Below are 16888 nucleotides of genomic sequence, written 5' to 3' on the forward strand. Positions count from 1 at the left end.
TGTAAAACCATGTCGAGGGAAATATATTTGTTAAACAGAATATAAAAACACTTTCTTGATCCACACAAACTCAGTTCTATTGAATTAATCCGTCATTCTTGTTTTCGACGATTATAAAAAAACTTAAGATTTTGCCCTTAAAAGAACGATTCAAATCAAATAAAGGCGTCCTCGTTCACAAAACATCAAGAATAATCCTCATTCCTTATTAATTGGCAACGATGCAATAGCGGAAGTAGAAGATCACAAAGTTTTGGGAGTAAATATCGATAAGAGACAGACTGAGAGACAGAGACAGAGAGACAAAGAGAGGGAGAGAACTGAAGAAAAAGGGGGGGAGAGAGAGAGAGAAAGAGAGAGAGAGAGATTTTATACCATAGAGATGTATCACATCTCTGATTATACCATTTTTATTAGTAGTGTGCTGTGGTTTTCATTACATTATTTGACATTGTTATTAAATATTTTGGCTGTACTGACAGGGACAATGACAATGACAATGACAATTCTTTATTTAACGAGGGTAGTAGATTAAGCAGTGGTCTGCTTTTTTACATCCAGCCCTCGCCCTAAAGAGGGACTAACTACAACACACACACACACACACACACACACACACACACACACACACACACACACACACACACAGAAAGAGCATAGGTGAAACTGTGCAAGAAAGCGAGACACTAGATCTAGATCTGTCTGTCTGCATGTAGCCTACTTACAGGGACACGACTGCCAACTAGTCTCGGCCCGCTCAAACTAATAATAATGACCGAGACTTTCAGTACTTCCTTCGCGTGACGTCATAATGTGACGTCAATGTAATGTGACGTCTTCAAATGTTAGAGTTTCTACCACAGACATACACACGCACGCACGCACATACGCACGCACGCACGCACGCACAGACAGACAAAGTTACGATCGCATAGGCTACACTTACGTGAGCCAAAATTGAAATAAAAATACAAGATAAAAAATAGAAAATAGAAAACTAAAATTCTACATTTTAACAGATAACTAAAGTGAAAACACATTATACATATGTACACAAAATGCATTGCATTGAGGTAAATTGCGAGTGGTATAGTGCAGCTTGCACTTTCTCAACATCATGCTCATCAGGGAGAAAGAGAGGGTGAAAGAGAGAGATATATATTATACCAGAGAGATGTGTAAGTCGATTCCGGTCGATTTCGGTCGATTTTGGTCGATTCCGGTCGATTTTGGTCGATTCCGGTCGATTTTGGTCGATTCCGGGTAAAAGAAGTACCGAGTGAAAGTAGCATCACCCAAGGATTTTGTAGATGTTAAAAAAAAAAATATTTTAATTGACCAAAAAATCCAGTGCACTGTTAGAAATCATAATATACAACATTGAACAATTTCTGTTGAAGAGAAAAGCAGCAGGGGCATTTTTTCTAAAAGTGAGAAATTCTATTTTTGGAAATTTTCCCATTTTGGGCGTCCCTCCGCTGGCACCACCACACTGACATGACAAGCAAATTCAAAACCAAACAACAATGTTGAGTTAAGTGTTTTCTTTTCAAGGTTTTACTATAAACATCATTACAAATGATACAATTAAAATAAACAGCAATTTATGTTTGGTGGCAGAGTGGTCCTTCATCCGTTTTGCACTGTTTCACTGAGCTCTTCCTCCAGAAATAATTTCTACCTTATTTTCTTCTAGCAATCTTCTGGGGGGGTTCCACTGTTTCACTTGCACCACTCTGCTCTCCAGAATCTGCAAAGAAACAAAAAAACAAAGTAAATTACCAGGATTCAAGAAGGGGGATAATCTGATTTGGGTAAAAAGACCATCAGCAAGCAGTTATGTCCCTTGAGCCCCTACCATCACTTCCCTCACACAAAAAATGATAAACATTTTGTGTGTTGGTTTTTATTTTTAATTAATTTTTTTTTTACATGTATTTGAATAAGAAGTAGCTTAATCATTAATTGTTACAACATCTTGTCTTTCAAATAATGGTAGGTAATAACTAGGCCCTACATATCACTGTTAGCACATGTACCTAAGTGGAACCCCTCAAAAAAAAATTGCTTTTTCATAATACAAACTGATGAAGATTGAATTTGAAATGTTACACATAATACAACTGCTTGCACTACTTCTATATTGATAATTATAATAAAAACACAGGTATTTAGAATACATCATGAAAATTCACAAGAATCGCATTCAGATATTGATAAAAAATTATAAATAAATAAAAAATTATAAAAGTTAAAAAAATATGTGACTGTTATTCAGCATAGAATAATCAAGATCAACTCTCTACGTCGCTTTTATAAAGATTAATGCTTTTTCGGACTTGCAAAATAATTAATAATTGCAAAATCAAAACTATAATAGCTGTGACTGGTTAACATTTTTGTTTAGTTCTAAATCTTCTAGAACTTTTGCAAAAATGTAATTGATACCAGATTATTCTATGCCAAATGATATGTAAAATCAAGTAAACATTTTGTTCAACTGAAGCAACGTTTTGGTGAGTATTTTCCTCACGTTATATTTCTTAAAACGAAAAAAAAATTGGGTAAATAATAAAAAAAACACACACACACACAAAAAAAACCATATAATCAGATCTGAACCAAAAAATAAAATAAAACGCAATTCATACTCTCAATGGATCCTCCACAGATAGTATGTTGGTTGAATCAGACATGCAAATCAATGATTTGTACTATCAGCAGATCCTCCACAGATAGTATGTTGGTTGAATCAGACATGCAAATCAATGATTTGTACTATCAGCAGATCCTCCACAGATAGTATGTTGGTTGAATCAGACATGCAAATCAATGATTTGTACTATCAGCAGATCCTCCGCAGATAAAGTGTTGGTTGAATCAGACATGCAAATCAATGATTTGTACTATCAGCAGATCCTCCGCAGATAAAGTGTTGGTTGAATCAGACATGCAAATCAATGATTTGTACTATCAGCAGATCCTCCGCAGATAAAGTGTTGGTTGAATCAGACATGCAAATCAATGATTTGTACTATCAGCAGATCCTCCGCAGATAAAGTGTTGGTTGAATCAGACATGCAAATCAATGATTTGTACTATCAGCAGATCCTCCGCAGATAAAGTGTTGGTTGAATCAGACATGCAAATCAATGATTTGTACTATCAGCAGATCCTCCGCAGATAGTGTGTTGGTTGAATCAGACATGCAAATCAATGATTTGGGGTTATGACTGAACTGGTGTAGATTGCTACCATCTTGGAACTCCAAATCTCCAGCATCCATGTCTTCTTGGAGTTTGTACACGTAAACCGCAGAGTCCCCGGCATAAACAACGTTATGCCATAGTGGATAACCAGGTACAGAAGAGATGACCGTTCCAGGGAATGGCGTCCTTTCTCCATCCTGTATCTGGTAGTGGATGATGTTACGTCCAACAAACGGAGAGGGTTGTTCAGGTGGTAAAGCTGAGAGGGACATTGCAACTAGTGTCTTGACATTTTCTGCCAGTTTTTCCCAGGTGTGCTCTTTTCCTTGGTCACTGAATTGGAACAGTTTCTTGTCCCCTGCTTGTCCCAAAATGAGCTTTCGGAATGAAAGCTGGGTCTTCAGAGCCTTCTTTTTTTCCCCTGCTGTGTGGATGGTGGCAAGCCTCTTGTCCACTTCACTAGGTCTTTGCCAAAGGCCATAATACAGCATGTTGTTCACGACAGAGAGGCGTTCTGTGAGAGCTTTCTGTTCTTTTGAAGCTCTTTCTTCGCGTTTCCTTCTGATCGTCGCTCTCCTTGCCTGCTCTATTTCTTTTATCCGTCTCTGATACTGCTCCCTGATGGCTCTGCCTTCCTTCCTGGAGATGTCCATGTATTCTTTCAGCTGTTGCTCAGTCAGGGAGGCCATCCAGGAAGCCGTTTTGTTCAAAGAGAATTGGATATAAGTTTCGTTGCACAGGGTGCTGGCAGCTGGCCTGGCTCGCATCAACGCATCCATTAGTCCAAAGACCCGTTCAGGCAATTTGTTGTGGCGTGGCACCGATGTCGTCTGCGCAGCAAGATCTTGGTCCATCTGCCAGTACCGACCTCCTGGCAAGTGGTCACCAGCAGCACGGTTCAGCAGGGCCAACCAGTCATTAAATATCAGCTGGAGCACAGTGCATGTTGTGCCATCCAGCTGGTCGTCAGGGGTTGTCAGCGCCTGCAAACTCTCATCGTGCTGCACTAGTTCAGGGAATGGCGACAATGTTCCAGTCAATACATCACTAGCATCCCCTTTTGCTTCACGTAAGAAATCATGGAGCTTGGCATAGATTGAATTTGCATCTTCAATGCTACCTTTTTCTTCAAGCGCTCTCCAAAAAGGAGATGTGACCAGTTTCGAGCACAAGCCTAAAGCTTTAAGCGTTGCAATGATGACATCATTTTGGATGCTTTCACTCACAGCTTTCTGCAGTCCGTTTGATGGCAGCTGCACTCGTGAGAAGAAGTCTCTGATTTCTTTGTGGATGAAAAACACCACTTCAGCATTAAAAAAAAGAATGTTGAAACGGTTGCCTCTGAATGGTGCTAGCAGCTTAGCCACTTTGGTTTTTGCAAGGCCTTCTTCAGCTTCGTCTCTTTCCATCATGTACGATCTGAAATCCTGGTAGCAGCCACTTTTTTCGTCACCGCCGCGAGCGAAGCACTTTGATGCTTGGCGCACCAATCGGACTGTCTTTCCTTCATTGGGTCTTTTGTTTTCTTCCACTTGTGGCTGGTCGTCGTCAGCGTCCTCGAAACGTTTCAGCACTTTTTCAGAAACCTCAGCAAAGTTTACGAGAATATGCAGCCCACAATAAAAATTGTTCATGTGGCTCAACGATTCTTGTTCGTTCTCAGAAAGTTCATCCCAGTTTTCATGCACGGTAGGTAGCACTTCCTTTCTGTAATCTTCCAACAGGGAATGGAATTTCTTCTCACTTGCGGCCCGGTCTGACATGGTATTTTGGATGTTTGAGAGGATTTTCTTACCAACATCAGTGGCAGTCGTTTCTTCAATGTCACCCAGAATGGTCTTGAATGTACTCAGACAGGTCTGCGCGCCTTTGTCGAGAATGTCACGTAAGCCAAGCACATATTCTCTGTCCTCATCGTCTCGCACGGCATACACTTCAAATGAATCCCCTCGCTTTCTGGTCTCGTCCGTCTGAAGTGTGGTGCTCTGCTTTTCTGGAAGAGCTTCAGCGAGCTGCTGCCGGACTAGACTTGCTTGTCGATCTGCAATGCGATTCACAGTGGAAGAAGATGGCAAGGCATTCAGTGTTCTGCCGCACAAAGACGCCACATCTGCCATTACTCCACTGACATGGTGCTGGGCAACGCCTTTGTCCAGGAGTTTCATGACACATTCCACAGTTTTTGTGTTGAACGTTCTGTCGTCCTCTTCAGTCGTCTTGATTGTAGCTTCGTCATTGAGCAGGCTCTCCACGTACTGCAAATCCTGAGTCAATGTTTTTATTTGATCTTTCAGTTTTTGCACATTTTCTGTCTGACTTTTGTGGATGCGGTCGTCCTGGCTTTTAAGCCTCTCAATTAGCACTTCTTTTTCTTTCTTTAAGAACGTCTGTTCTTCTAAGACAGATTCTAATTGTTTCCGAAGTTGGTTATTTTGAGTTTCCAAACTCTTCTTTACTTCGCTTTCTTCTGCAAGGGCAGCTTCTAGCTGATGGGTAGCCCCGGCAGCACTCTCACGTTCTGCGTCCAATCTCTGGGCTAGTCTTGCAGTCTTGCGCTTTAACAACTTCTGTTCTTTGGTTTTCTCTTTGGTTTTCTCTTTCAAAGCTGCACACTTCCCCTGTTCTTGCTCCAGTCTCGCCTGGGTTTCTTGTACCAAAGCCGATGTTGTTGCTTGCTGAGCATCTTGAACAATTTCAGAAAACGACTGGGACACGGTGGAAGTAGAACTAGAAGTGGCAGTAGCTGTTGGCAACGTTGTGTTAAAAATTGTCTTCAAACAGTCTTGCCGCTTCTCCTTTGAAAGAGGTTTTAAAGACGTTTTGAGAGAATAAAGGCGTCTGGTTAGAAGATTCAGGGGCCTATTCAGAGAAAGTGCTAAGTCACTGATGGAGCATTCCTGGTGTTTCTTTATGAGATCTACCATATCTAGTATTTTGCCGTTGGTGACTGGCTCGTTGAAGTTGAACTTGAGAACTCTAGAAAGTTTTTCTCTGGCAGCCTCCATGTTGTCTCTCTTACTAACTTCCTTATGGCACAATATCAGGCAAGAGAACTGAGTTAGTTAGGGTCAACACAGTTTGGCTTTCAGCCTGGCACTGTGGAACTTGTACAATGGTACTTACCTCACACTCACAGATAGTTTGCACCTATTAAAAACAAGACAACGTGTTGATCAAATAAAGCAGACCAGTCAAGTGCTACCAGGCTTACATTCTAACCAATCAAAATACTTTAAATGTTACTAGTTTAAAAAGCAATTTTGAAACTTACTGATCTGGAGGTAAGGCCACGACGGTGGTAATAATCGTCCCAGGCTTCATCGTCCTGTACAAAATAATTGAAATATATAAAAACATCTTGTACGTAAAGAAGGTAAACAAGAACAAAGAAAAACTGAACAGAAATCCCTGGATGGAAAACAACAAGTTGCATTCATAGTTATGCATCTTAAGAAACAGTGGCAAAACCACTATTTAAAAAAAGAACGATAATCACAGAGACAACAAAGCACAAAAATAAAAGGAAACCCACCTCATACGACCGTGGATGTGACGGAATGCTCGTCCCAACTTGCGCACACTTTTTCCCCTTGGACCGGAAGTATTCCTCCCAGGCTGCTTCACCCTGTGATAGAAATAACAATTTTGGGTAGAATTTGTCAAAAAACGAAACTTCAGGAAGGTTGAAACTTACATCATTGTAAGTCATTTTAAATCAAGTTCGTGAGACCAGTCTATCTCTGTGACCATTATCAAGACAAAATAAAGAACACAATTATGAAATAAGTATACATGTTCACATCTACACTTATAAAAGCAACAAGTAAAACTAAACAAAAACAAAACAAAAACAAAAAAGGTATTAGCAACAATACTCTAGAGACAGTAACAATAACCTGAACTCAGAAGAAAAAGGTACATACCTCAGCCCTCAGTGTAAAGGGTGAGTATTCGCTGTATGGAGGTGAGTGGCGGGCTCCTGGAAGAGCTGGTGACGCTTGTGACTCCTTAAAATAAAAAATAACAAATAATTGATATTATAAACCCAAAGATGTCACAGAACCAAAGTGGCAAATATAGATATCTTGTCCAGTTGATTCTTGATTACCAAATCCAAGTACTATTAAGTTGTCACATGCCTCTGGCTCCCTCCGACTCCTCTTAGACCTAGGCGGTCGTTCCTCTCCTTCCTCCCTCAAAAAGGCAGGTGTCTGTAAGCTGTCAGTCTCCGCTGTCACCTCTCTCTGCGTTTCTGGTGGTGGTTGAGTCTGAAGAATAAAAAAAACCAAAAACAATACAAACCATTACATTAAATAAACTAATTTCAAGAATTCTTGACCGCAACACTGACAACTGAAGAAGATTTTTTTAAGGATTAAATTGTATCAAGGGGTCTTCTGACTTCTGCCAACTTCAGGTACACGTTAGCTCTTAAATAGTAAAAATACTGAGTTGACCAAATAAAATTGTGTCTACACATCATTTAAGTCATACTCAAATACATATTGTATACAAATTTACCTCATCCGGATCTACATCAACATCATGAGGATGGTCATCATGGTGCACTGAAGAGTCAGATTGCTGAGATTCACTAGAGACCAGCACTTGTGAGTCTTGCCAGTATTCACTCTGGAAAAAACAAACACACACAAAATTTAACTTGAGAAGCAATGTAAATGGACCACTTGCCTTAAATTTGCGACCAAACCACGTGGAAAAACGTGAATACTTCGAATTATCTCGAACAATGAAACCTTGAGGCTTGCCAATTTTAACTGCGTAGTTAGTTGGTTGTGATCAGATTCAGAGAAAATCAGAAATCAGATTTTCACAGAGAAAATCAGAAATTTTATCAGTTACGTTATTGTCGGCTTTTGGCACTTTAAGTTTACTGAATCGCAAAAGAAAGATAATGATGTTTGGACAACATTATAATTACCTCATCAGCATCCATTAGATATCACTATCAGCTCTGTTCTTCTGTTGAATGTGGAAAACAAAATCACCCAAATAAATCCTTTGTCTGACGATCGGCGCGAAAACGGGAAAGGGGAGACAACATATCCAAATACCCAAATCGCAGAAAATAATTTTAATTCGTTGGAAAACGAGGGAAGCCAGGTCCCTTCTGCTGTATTTTGGATGTGTTTTTCATTATCAAACTTTAGATGAAGCATCTGCCATTGATGAAAAACACAAGAATAGTGAGAGTCCTCTTTCTTTCCTATTTTTTTGCGAAACTGAACTTTTCTGACAATGTTTTTCACACGAAATTGGTCTCGTAGCAGACGAAAATCGGTGGACTCCAAAGCATTGATGTTTCGTCTAACCTCATTGGTCAATATCAGAATCATCAGCCAATGAAAAAGGGGGTATTATACAGCACAAAAACACCCCACGAAAACAGGCTTGCCAAGGGCCGGCAAGGGGGTAACTCTATCGGATATCAGGGGATGTAACTCCTGCCTTTGGGAGACGCTACAAGTTGTTGAAACAGTAACAGTCCTAACACGTAAGACTAGAGTTCTGAAATGAATTCTCCCACAGACATAAGGCAAAAAAAAAAAAGGTCTGTTTACGGTAACATAGGCTCAAAAAATAGGGTCGGTAGGTCGGGATTTTTTTTTTTTTTCTCCAAAAAACCATATTTTTACGCTATTTTGCAAAATAAAACAAGATTTTTTTTTTTTTTTTCCCCCAAATGCCAAAAAAAAGTCTAGGGTCGCGCACAAAAAATAGGGTCGGTCGGGTTACCGTAAACAGACCTATTTTTTTTTTGTGTGCCTAATCTAACTCTGATTAGAGTTTCAGTTTAAACGTAAACATAATGACGTACACGTGTCCTGCAGTCATATACTACTCCATACCATTACTCATTTACTGACTTCTGGGCTCACTTGCTTAAAGGCTGCCCTTTTCGTAGCGTTCATTAATTAATTCCTATTGTTTACATGTGCCAATAATGTTATAAAACTGTTAAAACTGTACCTAAGGGGATATAATAACGATTGGCTGTAGCTTTCGAACACAGAAAATATTATTTCAGTATTGCAAAGTGGTGTTGATAGTGTCGAATGTAAACAGAACAGTCTCAAAGTGAAAGTGGATGTTTTCTGGAAATTGCGAAGTTAACAAGAATACAGAAAAGCGCGCTTTCTTCTTGCTGAAAGAGCTGTACAATCATTGGAAGAAAATACAACAACATAACATTATTTATCAACTTATCAAGAGCGACCCTCTATTATGCACAACACATTCATAGTGTTAGTATTCAAAGGCATTATTAGTCAGCTTGGTTTTGACTAAACAGATTCTCTCTCTCTCTCTCTCTCTCTCTCTCTCTCTCTCTCTCTCTCTCTCTCTCTCTCTCTCTCTCTCTCTCTCCCTCCCTCTCTCTCTCTCTCTCTGATTGTCTGAATAACACATGAGAAATAAATCATAATTTGTTTTGTTTCAGAGCTGACACTGACAGAGAAGCCTTGTCCCTTGAGGTGACCTAGACAACGCCATGCCTTGAGGTGACCTAGACAACGCCATGCCTTGAGGTGACCTAGACAACGCCATGCCTTGAGGTGACCTAGACAACGCCATGCCTTGAGGTGACCTAGACAACGCCATGCCTTGAGGTGACCTAGACAACGCCATGCCTTGAGGTGACCTAGACAACACCATGCCTTGAGGTGACCTAGACAACGCCATGCCTTGAGGTGACCTACAAGTCTACAGAACTGCTTGCGTCAAAGCAACCTGCGCTTAAGCTTTCTACAGCCGGTGTCCTGAGAACATGTTAACCTCGGACACAGGACAAGGTCAAGGTCATCTTCAGGCTGCAACGGTGTGTTTTATACACAGGACAGTAGATCTTCAGGCTGCAACGGTGTGTTTTATACACAAGACAGTAGATCTTCAGGCTGCAACGGTGTGTTTTATACACAAGACAGTAGATCTTCAGGCTGCAACAGTGTGTTTTATACACAAGACAGTAGATCTTCAGGCTGCAACGGTGTGTTTTATACACAAGACAGTAGATCTTCAGGCTGCAACGGTGTGTTTTATACACAAGACAGTAGATCTTCAGGCTGCAACGGTGTGTTTTATACACAAGACAGTAGATCTTCAGGCAACAGAGTGCGTGTGGTTTAAATTGAACGAGAATGACCCTGACAGCTCTTCCCCCAAGACTGATTGAGTTTGTTGGGACCCAGTGAAGATTCTAGCAGTTGCGGCTGTCGCAGTGACTTCTGGCTAGAAATTTTGAGTGAATTCGCGGAATTTGGTTGAACTTTCAGTGATCTTCTTTAGTGTGACTGTTGTTGTCAATGTCAGTAGATATGTCACCATCTGTACACACTGGACCCAGGCCTTTAGTTCACTTGTGTCGTCATCACAATATTAGCAGCGGTCTGATTTATGACATCAATCAAAGCAACTAACTCATTTCACTTACGGCGTCTTGACATTGTGGTGAACTATTCAGTCTGTTTGTTTTTCATTATACTACAGCAGCAGATGGGGGTCTAGTTCAGTCTGTTTGTCCTTCATTATTTATTTATTTATTTATTTACGAGGATTTATATCGCGCACGTATCTCACCACACAAGGCGACTCAAGGCGCATGTTACCTATTAATGCCGTGTGAGATGGAATTTTTTACACAATATATCACGCATTCACATCGGCCAGTAGATCGACTGCCTTTAGGCGCTGCATCCACCTTTCACGGCCTATTATTCCAGGTCACACGGGTATTTTGGTGGACATTTTTATCTACGCCTATACAATTTTGCCAGGAAAGACCCTTTTGTCAATCGTGGGATCTTTAACGTGCACACCCCAATGTAGTGTACACGAAGGGACCTCGGTTTTTCGTCTCATCCGAAAGACTAGCACTTGAACCCACCACCTAGGTTAGGAAAGGGGGGAGAAAATAGCGGCCTGACCCAGGGTCGAACACGCAACCTCTCGATTCCGAGCAGCAGATGGGGGTCTAGTTCAGTCTGTTTGTTCTTCATTATACTACAGCAGCAGATGGGGGTCTAGTTCAGTCTGTTTGTCCTTCATTATACTACAGCAGCAGATGGGGGTCTAGTTCAAATACAGAGTCAGAGAGGAACAGTGCTATTGATATGAACAACAATTACACTAGCACAATCAGAGAAGCATCATAATCAGCTACAACAACAACACCATGGAGACGTCTGACTCTGAAATAAAAGAGGAAGATGGAACAGCATGCGGTAACAAGCTTCACAGAAGTAAACCTGCAGACGGCTTTTCTCTGGAGACAGATGCCAAGTTTGAATTTGAGACCCTTGGCAACCCGCATTGGGAAGCCTTAGCAACGGAGGGCTGGTCACAGGATAGTGACATCAAGCTGGAGGCTGAGACATATTGTAACCATGGTAACCAGCATTGTGAGACAGGTAGCAGACAGTGTTGGTGTCAGAGAGGGTTGACAGCAGAGGACGGGGGCAGACAATCTGACACCGGGGGCAGACAATCTGACACCGGGGGCAGACAATCTGACACCGGTGCTGAACTGAGTGTAAAGCAGGAGCGAGACAACAGCACTTATTTTGTAGAACTAGCTGATGCAGCCCACAGCGCCGCCACCACTAGCACTGACAGCCACCGGTGTTGTTGCCACGGAGACGGCGGTGGTTGTCACTGTGACAAGAGCGAACTCTGCTCTTGCCTTGAGAGTCATGAGGTAAAGAGCGAAGGTCCAAGCACAGATGTGGAACCAAAGGTTGAATCTTCAGAGAACAGTTCCTTGGCTTGCTCCCCTCAGGAGACAGAATCGCTTCCCAGAGACAGCTCTCAGCCAGATATCGTGCCAAGCAAGAAAGGAACAATAATCAGGACTCTGATGTCCAAACGCAAAGAAGTGTCAAGAAATACGAAACCTTGCTCTGTAGAAAACCAGCAAGCTTCAATTGTCCCTCCATCTGACCGTGAGATCAGGTTCTATGACACACAGCGGCGAGGCCGCCTGGTTGGACGCAAAACAGACAGCACAGCCAGCCTGGGGGGGAAAGGACAGGAGAGGATCATTGTGCGCGTGATCACAGCGGAGGCAGAGAGTGGAGACTTGCAGTCTATTTCACTCACTTCTGTGCGGACAAAAAGCTCCCAGCTTACAGCATTGAACAAAGCTGCATCACACCAAGGCCTTCACACGCAGAGACTGACAGGGATATGTACACCCACAGCCACAGATGAAACTTGCCCTCTGCCAGCATCTACTTTACTCACCTCCTTGCAGAGGAGAAGAGGCCAAGACTCCCAGCGTACAGCATCTAATAGCTCTGCTTCATGCCCAAACCAAGACCTGCAGACACTGACAGGGTCAGGTACACCGGTAGCCACAGACCTACCTCAGCCTTCGCCAGCAGCAGAGGGAGGCTCCCACCACGAGGGACGTCGACTGAGATCATCAGCAAAGAAAGTTCCATCTCCAAACACTGCAGAAACTCCGCTGAACAAGAAAGAAAGTTCCGGGCAGGCTGGGGACGCCGGGCAGGCTGGGGGCGCCGGGCAGGCTGGGGGTGCCGGGCAGGCTGGGGGCGCCGGGGAGGCTGGGGGCGCCAAGCCATTGCTGATCCCTGTTCTGCCCAACCCTGCTCACAGAGTGAGTGTGTGTGTGTGTGTGTGTGTGTGTGTGTGTGTGTGTGTGTGTGTGTGTGTGTGTGTGTGTGTGTGTGTGTGTGTGTGTGTGTGTGTCTGGGAGCATGTGCCAATGCATGCAGGTGGGTGGGTGCGTGCGTCTGTACGTGCGTCAGTGTGTGTGTGTGGATATGCATGCGTGTGAGTGAGTGTGTGTACGCAGTTCGGTGAGAATCTGTTTGGTTGTTGTGTTTGAATGGATTTTGTTTTGAATGTACTCAAGCCAAGCAACATTCCTGTGTACTGCACGTGGTTGTAATCAAATCTGATGTCTTATGTCTGACAGTCCGGGGGTCAAGCAACAGGCCTGTCCATCCCACTGCTCTTCCTTCCCTCACACCTGGCGCCCGGCGGACAGACGGGAGTCGTGCACGGCGTGGACACTCGGGTGACTGTGCGTCTTGAACGGATGCCGTCTGATCGGCCTCACCAAAAGCATCGGGAGTTGTCGTTGAAGTCCCGGGTGCAATCTGCTCTTAACGCTCGCAGAAAATATGTGCATATGGCGAAGAGAAGGCAGAGACTTGTTAAAAGCAAAGAGGTAAAGAGCCGGGACACTGACGCTGAACACGCTTCAGCCAGCGCCAACAGGCAGAGAGTGCTTAAATGCCAACATTGCCCAAAGGTGTGTACTTCAAGATTAGCTTTCCTCAATCATTCAAAGGTTCATAATCGTGAAGGACCCGTCAAATGCCCGTTGTGTACAGCTACATTTACTGACGTCAAAGGTTCAAAGAAACACATGCAAACATCTCACCCAGGACGCTCGTTGGTCAAAGAGAAGAAAGTCTTCAGATGCCAACACTGCCCCAAGGTGTGCACTCAGAAGTTGGCTTTCGTCAGTCATTCAAAGATTCACAATCGTGATGGTGCTGCCAAGTGCCAGCTGTGTACGGCTTCATTTGCCAGCAAGCACACTTTGAAGAGTCATATGCGAAAGAGCCATCCATACCGGTGTTACGCCAAGGCAAAGGACGTCTTCAGATGCCAACACTGCCCCAAGCTGTGCACTCACAGATTAGCTTTCGTCCATCATTCAAAGATTCATCATCGTGATGGTCCTGTCAAGTGCGACCTTTGTAGGGCTACATTTTATACCAAAGATAGTTTAAGGGAGCACAAGCAAACCACTCATACAAGTGGCTGGAGGGAGCAGCATGTCTTTCAAAGCAACCATTGTCCCAAATTGTGTACTTCAAAATTGGCTTTTAACCGTCATTCCAAGATTCACAACCGTAACGATCCTGTCGTTTGCCTGACATGCGAGGCTACATTCCCCAACACATGGACTGTCGTGCATCACATGAGAACTGTTCACAATGCCGGATTATCCTTCAAAGAAGCTTCAAGCGGTTTCACTGCTCCCAAGATTGTGAAGGAGCAAAAACTCTTCGAATGCCAACATTGTCTGAAGGTGTGTTCTTCAAAAAGAGAAGTGAACTGTCATGCAAGGATCCATGGTGGCAAAGACCCCTTCCCGTACGGTGAACACGCCAAGGGCACGGGCTGTAGCAAGCGAGCGTTCCGGTGTGCGGCATGCACCAAGTCTTACGTCTACAGCAGCAGCCTCCTTGCCCACCGGAGACTGTGCCACCCCGACACCGCTACCAGTACAGCGAGTGCTACAGCAGCCAGCCAGTCCACTGCAGGAGATGAGGATGAGCCAGAGGGAAGTGGTATGGGTTCACAGCATCAGTCTGACTCTGAGCAGAGTATGATTGAAGACGAGATGCAGTCCAGTGATTCCTCATCCATGAATGGAGGGGATGAAGACAGGTTAGCGGGAAATGTCACGGCTTCACAGCATCAGCGTACAGAGAGTACGAGTGCGCTTAGAGGAGGAGAGCGGCAGTCCCGTGATTCCACAAGGGATGAAGACAAGCTACCGGGAAATGTCACGGCTTCACAACAACGGCATGAGCGGAGTACGATGACACAGAGTGCAAGAGAGACGCAGTCCAGAGAAATCGTCTCGATGCTTTCAGAATCTGTGATGAACACGGCAGGAGAGGAGAAGTCCACGAGTGCGATGCTTTCAGAATGTGAACGTTACGCAGGACAGACGTCACGAGGCAGTGACGGGATGCATGCAGCGTGTGAGGAGGTGGAAGACAACGGGGAAGAGTCGCTGTCAGAAGGGGACGGTGGGCTCATTCTGGAGTGTGAGACGGAGCCTGGTTCTCCTACAGAGAGCTTGTTTTCCACCGGTACAGCCCAGGACGAAACAGAGATCTGGTCGCGTGCACTCGGTGCAGGGCAGGAACCTGCTCACCAGGACTGTTCATCAGATGAAGGTGGAGAGCCACTCACCGGGGAAACACAACACAGAGACAGTGACCTGCAGGTGTCAAAACCAGGTGTGAAGGGCGGTGCAACAGTGCCAAGGAGAAAACGGCATACAACCGGAGCTTACTCCAAAGCGTTGGGCAGGTTGGATGGTGATGCTACTGATGATGATGAGGATGATGATGATCGTAAAAAAGAGGATGAGGATGATGCTATAGAAAGCAGCAAGTCTTCACCAGTGAAACGGAGAAGGAAAGGCGTGCAGTCGCCACGTGGTAAAAGGCAGAGAGGGGAAGATGACGACTGGCTGCCTGACAGCGACGATGTAGAACCCGACAAGTCAAGGTCGCAAGGAGGGCATGGCAAGGCAAAAGCTGACCTACGACAGCCAGGGTCAAGGTCACAGAGAGGGCGCCACAAGGCGGGTGCTAACCCTTACTCACCACCGCCAGGTCCTGTACAGAGAGGGCGCCACAAGGCGGGTGCTAACCCTTACTCACTGCTGCCAGGTCTCGTACAGAGACCGACGCTTTTCGTTTGTGCGCCAGGCTCGGGACCTCTAACCCTCCTGCCCAGACCTCTGCCCGCCATCCGACCTCGGCCCGCCATCCGACCTCGGCCCCGCCATCCGACCTCGGCCCGCCATCCGACCTCCCCCCGCCATCCGACCTCCGCCTGCCATCCGACCTCCGCCCGCCATCCGACCTCCGCCCGCCATCCGACCTCCCCCCGCCATCCGACCTCCCCCCGCCATCCGACCTCTGCCCGCCATCCGACCTTGGCCCGCCATCCGACCTCCCCCCGCCATCCGACCTCCGCCTGCCATCCGACCTCCGCCCGCCATCCGACCTCCCCCCGCCATCCCACCTCCCCCCGCCATCCGACCTTGCCCCGCCATCCGACCTCCCCCGGCCATCCGACCTCCGCCCGCCATCCGACCTCCGCCCGCCATCCGACCTTCCCCCGCCATCCGACCTCCGCCCGCCATCCGACCTCCCCCCGGTATCCAGCCCACATCAGTCACACGCTTCCCTGTCTACCTACTACAAAACCAGCTGGTCGCTCAAACCCCGCTACCCACACAGAATCTTGTTTCAGGTCAGAAGCCGTTCAATGTGCTGAACCCTCCAGGTTCGCGAAGCCTGCTCGCTCCACAAAACACAGGGCTCACACTCAACACGCCGGCTTTGCAAAGCTCTTTTACAGTGCAGAGTCCAGTGACGGTGATCAGGCAGCCGGTTGCACAAAGCCCGTTTGTAATACGGTTCAAAGCCCTTTGACGGTACAAAGCCCAATGCCAGTGCAGAGCCAGCCTGTGTTACAAAGCCCACAGATGGTACAGAACCAACCTCATCCGCGTTCCTTGCTACGCAGGGGTAAGAAATCTAGACCCAAATAACCCTTTTTCTGACTGATGGGTTGCCCCTTCACGCCTGTCTTCCAATGGTACCAGCAGAAAAGCAAAATAATGTGCACAGTCCTGTGTTAGAAGTGTACAACCACTTCAACTGAAAGTATGAACAGTCTTGTTGTATGTATTATGTATATATATACTGCTTGACCCGCTTTGAGAGACCCACTGTAGGATTGTGACTTGCTAGGAGTGATTGTTGGTCCTTGGTGAGCTGTGGCCTTTACTGATTGATCTGCTGTACGATCGTGATTTGTGGCCTTTACTGGTCGACATTGCAGTGATTGACAAAGTACTGTGGACCCATTGTAAG

The 16888-nt window shown here is 45.0% G+C and overlaps 2 protein-coding genes across 2 annotated transcripts; one reads left to right on the forward strand and one right to left on the reverse strand.

Annotated features, from left to right (window-relative positions):
• Positions 1 to 1359: 1359 nt before the first annotated feature.
• On the reverse strand, positions 1360 to 8694 carry LOC138972496 (uncharacterized). Its single transcript, XM_070345131.1, has 7 exons — positions 8152 to 8694; positions 7731 to 7841; positions 7349 to 7477; positions 7133 to 7216; positions 6742 to 6834; positions 6481 to 6534; positions 1360 to 1750 (listed from the first exon to the last, which is right to left on the reverse strand). Exons 1-7 carry the CDS (start codon positions 8164 to 8166, stop codon positions 1649 to 1651), a joined length of 588 nt encoding a protein of 195 aa, XP_070201232.1. The 5' UTR covers positions 8167 to 8694; the 3' UTR covers positions 1360 to 1648.
• A 2706-nt stretch (positions 8695 to 11400) lies between these two features.
• Positions 11401 to 16563, forward strand: LOC138974446 (uncharacterized). Its single transcript, XM_070347161.1, has 2 exons — positions 11401 to 12843; positions 13165 to 16563. The coding sequence occupies exons 1-2, from the start codon at positions 11401 to 11403 to the stop codon at positions 16561 to 16563; spliced, it is 4842 nt and encodes a 1613-aa protein (XP_070203262.1).
• The last annotated feature ends 325 nt before the right edge of the window (positions 16564 to 16888 follow it).

The sequence above is a fragment of the Littorina saxatilis genome, linkage group LG8, assembly GCF_037325665.1.
Source record: "Littorina saxatilis isolate snail1 linkage group LG8, US_GU_Lsax_2.0, whole genome shotgun sequence".
NCBI classification, from domain to species: domain Eukaryota; kingdom Metazoa; phylum Mollusca; class Gastropoda; order Littorinimorpha; family Littorinidae; genus Littorina; species Littorina saxatilis.

What these genes read in the sequence shown, in the direction of transcription:
- LOC138972496 (XM_070345131.1), bottom strand. An exon ending in CACATCCACGGTCGTATGAG is followed by an intron (nt 6,535 to 6,741) that starts GTGGGTTTCCTT and finishes TATTTTGTACAG; the next exon opens with GACGATGAAGCCTGGGACGA. An exon ending in GTGGCCTTACCTCCAGATCA is followed by an intron (nt 1,751 to 6,480) that starts GTAAGTTTCAAA and finishes GTTTCTTTGCAG; the next exon opens with ATTCTGGAGAGCAGAGTGGT.
- LOC138974446 (XM_070347161.1), top strand. Translation starts at nt 11,401, where the DNA reads ATGGAGACGTCTGACTCTGAAATAAAAGAGGAAGATGGAACAGCATGC. An exon ending in TGCCCAACCCTGCTCACAGA is followed by an intron (nt 12,844 to 13,164) that starts GTGAGTGTGTGT and finishes TATGTCTGACAG; the next exon opens with TCCGGGGGTCAAGCAACAGG.